At 40.1% G+C, this 7,827-nt stretch overlaps 1 protein-coding gene and 1 long non-coding RNA gene across 2 annotated transcripts in view; both read left to right on the top strand.

Annotated features, from left to right (window-relative positions):
• The first annotated feature begins 117 nt into the window (after window positions 1-117).
• On the top strand, window positions 118-6,856 carry LOC131132145 (protein mono-ADP-ribosyltransferase PARP11). Its single transcript, XM_058077491.1, has 7 exons — window positions 118-830; window positions 2,750-2,870; window positions 2,936-3,011; window positions 3,084-3,156; window positions 4,178-4,305; window positions 4,494-4,645; window positions 6,032-6,856. Exons 1-7 carry the CDS (start codon window positions 705-707, stop codon window positions 6,346-6,348), a joined length of 993 nt encoding a protein of 330 aa, XP_057933474.1. The 5' UTR covers window positions 118-704; the 3' UTR covers window positions 6,349-6,856.
• Window positions 6,857-7,168: 312 nt separating this feature from the next.
• The window catches only part of LOC131132312 (uncharacterized), a 35,727-nt gene continuing 35,068 nt past the window's right edge, over window positions 7,169-7,827 (top strand). The window contains exon 1 of the long non-coding RNA XR_009130350.1: window positions 7,169-7,326. This is a non-coding gene — a long non-coding RNA (uncharacterized LOC131132312). The remainder of the gene's footprint in view (window positions 7,327-7,827) is intronic.

Below are 7,827 nucleotides of genomic sequence, written 5' to 3'. Positions count from 1 at the left end.
TATCTCATAATTACGACTTAATGTTATAATTTTGATTTTTTGTCCCCTAATTCCGATTTTTAATCTCATAATTTTGACTTTTTAATGTCATTTTGTATCATAATTATGACTTTGCTGTCTCATAATTGACTCTTTATCTCATAATTTCGACTTTGTATCTCATAATTATTGCTCAACATTGGGATGTTTTTTTCTTTCTGTGACGGAAACGGGCTTCCATAGGATTGAAATTGAATTGAAAGCTAACAAATTAGCTTTCCCTTAAACATTTCTTGTGTCTGTCAGAACAAAACCAGCGCAAAATTCGCCCTTTGTCCAAACCTGAACCCGTGCATGTGAAAATCAGGGCATAGTTAAAATTGCCACATCTGATTGGTGCGTTGCTTCGTGACGTAACACTGCGCCGCAAAAACAAGGAAATGACAGTCAGCGTCGAAAGCGGCTGCTTTAACCTCGAAGTCTGCGGTTTATGACTTCCTGTGCGCGGCGCCGTCCGAGTCGCAACATTCCCCGGGTGATGTAGCAGAATGTAGCTGCTAATTTTAATCCTCCGTGTTTGGACGGAGCTTTTGAAATGATGACTCGGCTCGGCGCTCGGGAAGCCTTGACTGAATCCAAAACACCGCCGCCGTGAGCCCATTTCGTCTGTCGTCTCGGCGGTCTGCTCCTCTGCTCCTCTTGCGGTGTCTTCTCAGCCTTTTTACATGTCAGCGATGCTTGCCACAAGATCAGCCGAGGATGAGCCCCATGAGGTGGAGGAGATGGACACACTGGAAGCCAACTGGTGCTGGTTCTACCTGGCCGAATGTGGGGTGTGGCACATGTTTGAGGTACAAGGCAGGGGCATTGTTTTCCCTTTTGGTGGTGTCTTGTGGTGGATGTATGGAATCATATGCAAATACTAGGAACCCAAATAACATGGTAATGGTAATGGTTTAATTTCATTTGAACATGCATCAGATTACAATTGAATGCATCCCATAATCAGTTCCCAGTTCCACATGTCCAAAAGGAGTAGGAAGAAGCAAAGCTTATTAAATCCTACCCCTCCATCTGGTACTTTTACAATCAGTAACTGTTACATTTGTTCACTTCCTGCTTTCATAATATAGTTTAATTTATTTTTTTTTTAATTTGTTCACTTCCTGGTTTCCTAATATAATTTTTTTATGTATTTTATTAATTTTTATTTATTTGCTTTTTTATTTTTTTTATTTATTTATTTATTTTTGTCACATGCCAAAGTAATGGTAATGGTTTAATTTCATTTGAACATGCATCAGATTACAATTGAGTGCATCACATAATCAGTTCACAGTTCCACATGTCCAAAAGGAGTAGGAAGAAGCAAAGCTTATTAAATCCTATCCCTCCATCTGGTACTTTTACAATCAGTGACTGTTACATTTGTTCACTTCCTGCTTTCATAATATAGTTTAATTTATTTATTTTTATTTTTAATTTAAAAAATTGTTCACTTCCTGCTTTCCTAATATATATTTTTTAATGTATTTTATTAATTTTAATTTATTAGTTTTTTAATTTTGTATTTATTTATTTATTTTTGTCACATGCCGAAGTAATGGTAATGGTTTAATTTCATTTGAACATGCATCAGATTACAATTGAATGCATCCCATAATCAGTTCACAGTTCCACATGTCCAAAAGGAGTAGGAAGAAGCAAAGCTTATTAAATCCTACCCCTCCATCTGGTACTTTTACATTCAGTAACTGTTACATTTGTTCACTTCCTGCTTTCATAATATAGTTTAATTAATTTATTTTTTATTTTTTTTAATTTGTTCACTTCCTGGTTTCCTAATATAATTTTTAATTTTTTTATGTATTTTATTAATTTTTATTTATTTGTTTTTTAAATTTTTGTATTTATTTATTTATTTTTGTCACATGCCAAAGTAATGGTAATGGTTTAATTTCATTTGAACATGCATCAGATTACAATTGAATGCATCCCATAATCAGTTCACAGTTCCACATGTCCAAAAGGAGTAGGAAGAAGCAAAGCTTATTAAATCCTACCCCTCCATCTGGTACTTTTACAATCAGTAACTGTTACATTTGTTCACTTCCTGCTTTCATAATATAGTTTAATTTATTTATTTTTATTAAAAGAAATGTTCACTTCCTGCTTTCCTAATATATATTTTTTAATGTATTTGTTTTTTTTTATTTTTGTATTTATTTATTTATTTATTTTTGTCACTTTTGTTCACTTCCTGCTTTCCATAATACAGTTTAAGGTTTTTTTTTTTTTTTTTTTTAAATAATGTACCTCGTACCGAAGTACGAGGTGATATGACAAATAAAGTGAAACTTTTTTATGACAAATTTGCTATTTTATATGAACAGATGAAATACATTTCAAATAGGAAAATAAGCAATAATCACAAGGCTCTTGTGTTAACCTCTCAGTAATAGCCAGGTAACAAAAGAGCCTTCAATTTATGAATATGATTCATCATTTTACTATTTTTGGAAATTGAAATGGAGGGGCACAGTGACAAAAAAAGGCCTACATGCCCACACCAAGGATGAGGAAGCCTAAGAAGGTAACCAAGACATGAGAAGCAAATTTGATGGTAACTTATTGTTTTTAGTGTATTTTATATTTTATAGCTGATTTAATACATGGGTCAAAACCGACCCGGTAACATAAGAGATGATACCAGAAATCTAACACAAGAGGAAGGTTCAAGTGGAATTTCTAACTATTTTCCCATTGGTAGATTGACCCCAGCGCCGCCTGCTCGGTGACCAGCGCCCAGATCGAGCAGTGCTACAACCGGAACCAACGTGGCGTCATGGAGTTCTACACGGCCAAGTACACCTACAGGCTGGACTTCTCAGGTGCGACCACGATGACGATGACGACTCCAGCTCTGTCATGTTTCATATTTCCTGTGTCTTTCCAGTCATGCGGCAGATCAATCTCACCACAGGGAAGCAGCGGCCGATCAAACGCTCCCTCCACTCGGCCACCGGCTTCAGGTAAGGCGTCGTACGGGGAAAAAAAAAAGCATTCCAAACATCTCATCGTCTGTGTTCTTGGATCACCGTCAGGTTTATTTGCGACAACCTGGCCTTGCCCGTTCCGTGTCACTGGGAGAGGATCAACACGGACGAGCCTTACCAGGTAATTCAGAAGCTCTTAAAGTTTTCCTAATTAAAGCATTGTGTAATTCATCGGGGCACTGCAATGACGTCAGCCTCCCGCTGGGCTCCAGCATCCTCTGGCTCTTTTTGGTGGACCGAGGTAGCATTGCAGCGACATCCGCAATTTTTTATGCCGCTTGTCCACTTGGACCCTTGCGACTTTTGCAGCGGAATTTAAAGTATTTCTGAAATATTTCGATTTGTATCGTACTTTATTGAAAAAAGTGAAATGACAGGACAGGATTGTTTGAAAATGTACATTTAAATAAAATGATAACAATGAAAATCGAGGGCGGCACGGCGGTCTAGTGGTTAGCGCGCAGACCTCACAGCTAGGAGACCAGGGTTCAATTCCACCCTCGGCCATCTCTGTGTGGAGTTTGCATGGTTTTTCTCCGGGTACTTCCAAAAACATGCTAGGTTAATTTGCGACTCCAAATTGTCCATAGGTATGAATGTGAGTGTGAATGGTTGTTTGTCTATATGTGCCCTGTGATTGGCTGGCCACCAGTCCAGGGTGGACCCAGACAGCTGGGATAGGCTCCAGCACCCCCCGCGACCCTCGTGAGGATAAGCGGTAGAAAATGAATGAATGAATGAAAATCGATTATTATCGCCAACGAGGGGTTGCGTTCAAAGACACCCCGTCATTCAAGTTTAATTCATATGTTTTGCATGTATTTTCTAGTATTTCCGAGTGTACTCGAATGCATCCAATTGTACTTCCGTATTAATCGCTGCGTGTGAGCGATAGAAATATCCACTTATTGTTGTTTAGACGCATAATAAAAACGCCGTTGTGACTTTCGGTGTCCTTGAATGCATCTCACTGTCCAGTGACAATGAGGATGTGTCTATCCTAGGAAGAGCAGACTAGAGTTGGAGATACTTAGTATATTATAAAGTGAACACGGACGAGCCTTACCAGGTAATTCAGAAGCTTCTACTACTATAAGTAGTAGAAGAAGAAGCAAGATGTCCTCCTTTGTGTTCCTTGACAGCTCATCCAGCTGGGCAGGGACACGTACGAGTTTAAAGAAGTGGCCAGGCTCTACGAGAGGACCATGGATCGACCCATCAAATCCATTCAGAGGATCCAGAACTTGGACTTGTGGGAGTTCTTCTGCAGGTACGTGTCAGCACTGAGAGTGGAAATTCCCCGCCTGGACCACGAGATCCTCCACATCGTTTTTTCCAGCATGTAGCATACAGGGACGGATGAACGAATCGTAACGAATCCATTTTAAATGCAACACGGAATGTCGCTTTTTGTGTATGTGTGCTTTTTTTTTTTTTTTTGTGTCCCCATCTCCGAAGGAAGAAAACGCAGCTGAGGAAGGTGAAGCGTACTCTGGATATTGAGGAGCGCATGTTGTTCCACGGCACGGGACACAACAACATCCAGGCTATCTGCATGTTCAATTTTGATTGGCGGCTCACAGGAAGCAACGGCGACGTCTACGGTAAAGGTACAGCCCCCTTTTTTTTTTTTAGTTGTTTGGTTGCCCCCACGGGGTGGAATCCATTTTGGTTTGGAGGGAGATGACATCAAAACAAATATGATTTCCTCTGTAGCTTCTTTGTTTCTTTATGTCACAAGCAAGATGGAGGCGATACAGTGGTCCGATGCCATATCTCTATTAATTTCAGAAAATTAATAACTCAATGGCGGCTGTTTCATAATAGACTATACTCTATTATTAATCAAAACATATGGAAATATAAGTTATATGTAGTATTGGGGTCAATATGCAGCATTCATAATACAAAACATTGAGACATTAATTTAACACTGCATGTCTCCTCCCATTCCATGTGGAAGTGGTACATTTTTGGCTTCTTAAACTTAACTTAAACTTGCTTAAATGAATGAATGAATGAATACTGTAATAATACTATTATTAGTCAAAACTACGGAAAGACAAGTTATGTGCTGTATTCTGCTCACAAGGCATCAATCATGTTATGAGACATGATATGAGTCAGTGTGGAAGTGGTACAATTCCACACTGGAGTGTAGAGGTGACTATAGGGGTGTTATTTCATGTCTAGAAGGCTCTAATAACGGCCCAAAAAACCTATTTAGAAAGTCAAACAAGTTTAATAACATTGAATCCGGGCGGCACGGCGGTCAAGTGGTTAGCGCGCAGACCTCACAGCTAGGAGACCAGGGTTCAATTCCACCCTTGGCCATCTCTGTGTGGATTCCAAAAACATGCTAGGTTAATTAGCCACTCCAAATTGTCCATAGGTATGAATGTGAGTGTGAATGGTTGTTTGTCTATATGTGCCCTGTGATTGGCTGGCCACCAGCCTCTCGCTTGAAGACAGCTGGGATAGGCTCCAGCACCCCCGCGACCCTCGTGAGCTTGCTAGCTCGCGGCTATCTTTGATCTCTGCAGCATAAGATTTGCAATGTGTTGTAAATAATGAATAATAAGAGTGTAAATGTGACTATAGGGGTGTTATTTCATGTATACAGGGCTCTAATAATGTTTTTTTTTTTTAAAAACCTATTTAGACTACTCGCTAAATATAGCAACAAACTTAGCAACGTTTCAACCTTGTCAGCAGAGTTAAGTGTTACGATGCCATCTAGTGTACGTCGTTGGAAGGACACCCAATCATAAAGCGGCGTTTACGCTTGCACGTATTTTGCCTCCGCGTCGCTATGCTAGTATGTGCGATTTATTTATTTAAAGCAGGGAGACTAGCTAGCGCATCGTTTGCGTTCAGGTACAAAGTGCCTGCAAGTGTAGAGGCTTACACGTTAGCACCAGATCTATTTGTGGCGGTCCAAATGTATTAGTGGCGGGCCACTGATTTGTATTCATCATCAACATCCTTCCTCTCAGGGAGCTACTTCGCCCGGGACGCCAAATACTCAAGCAAGTACTGTCACAGCACGGGGAAGCACAACAACAACCTGCAGCGGCACGGACTCGCCCCGCCGATATTCGCCAGCGAGCCGTCCTACAAGAGCATGTTCCTGGCCAGGGTCCTGGTGGGCGAGTACACGCTTGGCCACGCCTTCTACTGCAGGCCACCCTCCAAGGACACCAGCCTGACCAACTTTTACGACAGCTGCGTGGACGACACGGCCAACCCCAAGATCTACGTCATCTTTGACAGCAATCAGATCTACCCCGAGTACCTGATCGAGTTCTACTGAGCTTCGTCAGCGGGGACGGGGCGCAGCTTCCCAGAAGAGAGAGGCGGTTCCAGGGATGTCGTGATGATCCTGTGCCTAAGTAGAGCATGAATAATCTCAAGTGCCTTTTAAGGACAGCAGCTCCGGAGGACAATGACAACTTTATACCGCACAGAAACAGGTCGCCGATGTCAGCTGGTGGACTTTTCCTGGTATAGATCTTAGTGGGTGTTTTGTGTACGTATATATGCAGAACATTGCCATTGTCTTAACACGTGTCACGGCTATTAACCACAGCGTTGCTATGTATGCATTGTAAATCATCTTGTTAAGATGTCGACATTTCTCTGTGGTTCTCATGAGGGAGGTGCCAAACGGGATCGCCACAAGGTGGTGCAATAGTACAAAATATGGTTTCAGAGAAACTCAAGTCAATAATAAAGAGAAGCTTGTGTTGAGTCTCTATATAATTTGCACATTGTGAATTGTAATAATTTTACTTGTCACGTCACCTCAGAGTGAAGCTAAATAAACATATTAGTTATGTTTTGTCTGGATTTATTACACCGTTATTAGCAAGAATAACCGTAGCAAAACATCCGGGTACTGTACGCGTTGTTTTTAAATAAAAACTTTATTGTTCATGTAGTATTGAACAATACATGTAAAACCAGCATTATATACATTATATATAGTAATACAAAGTCTTACAGAATAATAGAAATGTGACCAAAAAATACCCTATACGTTTTTAAAATAATAGAGGATTTGCTACGTGAAGGATCGAAATTATTTTCACCGAACAGGAAGACGGAAGTACTGAACATACCCGGATGTTAAAGGCCACAGGTGTCTTGCGTTATGCTAATGTTCCAATCAAAGCATTGACGGATGTTTAATGTGACCGTTTGCTAACAACTCGTGGAAAATGTCAGAAAAGTGTCTATTTCAGATGTTGAAGTCACACAGCTTTCTTCCACTACGATGACACGCTTACTGGTGAGGCTATTTCGAAGATTTTATGACTCTCCATAGTTTGTAGTTGTAATTTATCCAAGTGTCCAAAAGAGGTCGCTGTTGCTCTGAATGCCGAACTGAACAATAGCTTAAGATGAATTGTAATTATCGCTATAATTTTCTTTAGAAATGTATCCGCCGTGGTTGATTTACAGTCATACTATACGGTTTTTAAGTTACATATTATAATGTTACATAAACATACAGTACACGTGTTGCTGCGAAATACCGTGTACGCTGTAATTATACATTTACCGCTGTGGTTGGAAGATTTGCGATGTTTGCTAACGAAGGACACACCCGGAAGCAAGATAATTTATTTATAAAAACAACATTCAGTATTTTTTTCTTTTTATTCTGGACAAAGGTTTCCTACAAAACATCCACACTTCGTATAAGTTAGACATCACAACCCATGAAATACATCTAATAACGTTTTGTGAGTACAGAACACTCCAAAGTGAGCTACAGCTTTTTTTTTTC

The sequence above is a fragment of the Doryrhamphus excisus genome, chromosome 7, assembly GCF_030265055.1.
Source record: "Doryrhamphus excisus isolate RoL2022-K1 chromosome 7, RoL_Dexc_1.0, whole genome shotgun sequence".
Taxonomy (NCBI): Eukaryota; Metazoa; Chordata; class Actinopteri; order Syngnathiformes; family Syngnathidae; genus Doryrhamphus; species Doryrhamphus excisus.
This window is presented reverse-complemented; position numbering and strand designations above follow the sequence as displayed.

What these genes read in the sequence shown, in the direction of transcription:
- LOC131132145 (XM_058077491.1), top strand. Translation starts at nt 705, where the DNA reads ATGTCAGCGATGCTTGCCACAAGATCAGCCGAGGATGAGCCCCATGAG. An exon ending in GGGTGTGGCACATGTTTGAG is followed by an intron (nt 831 to 2,749) that starts GTACAAGGCAGG and finishes TCCCATTGGTAG; the next exon opens with ATTGACCCCAGCGCCGCCTG. An exon ending in CGGCGACGTCTACGGTAAAG is followed by an intron (nt 4,646 to 6,031) that starts GTACAGCCCCCT and finishes CCTTCCTCTCAG; the next exon opens with GGAGCTACTTCGCCCGGGAC.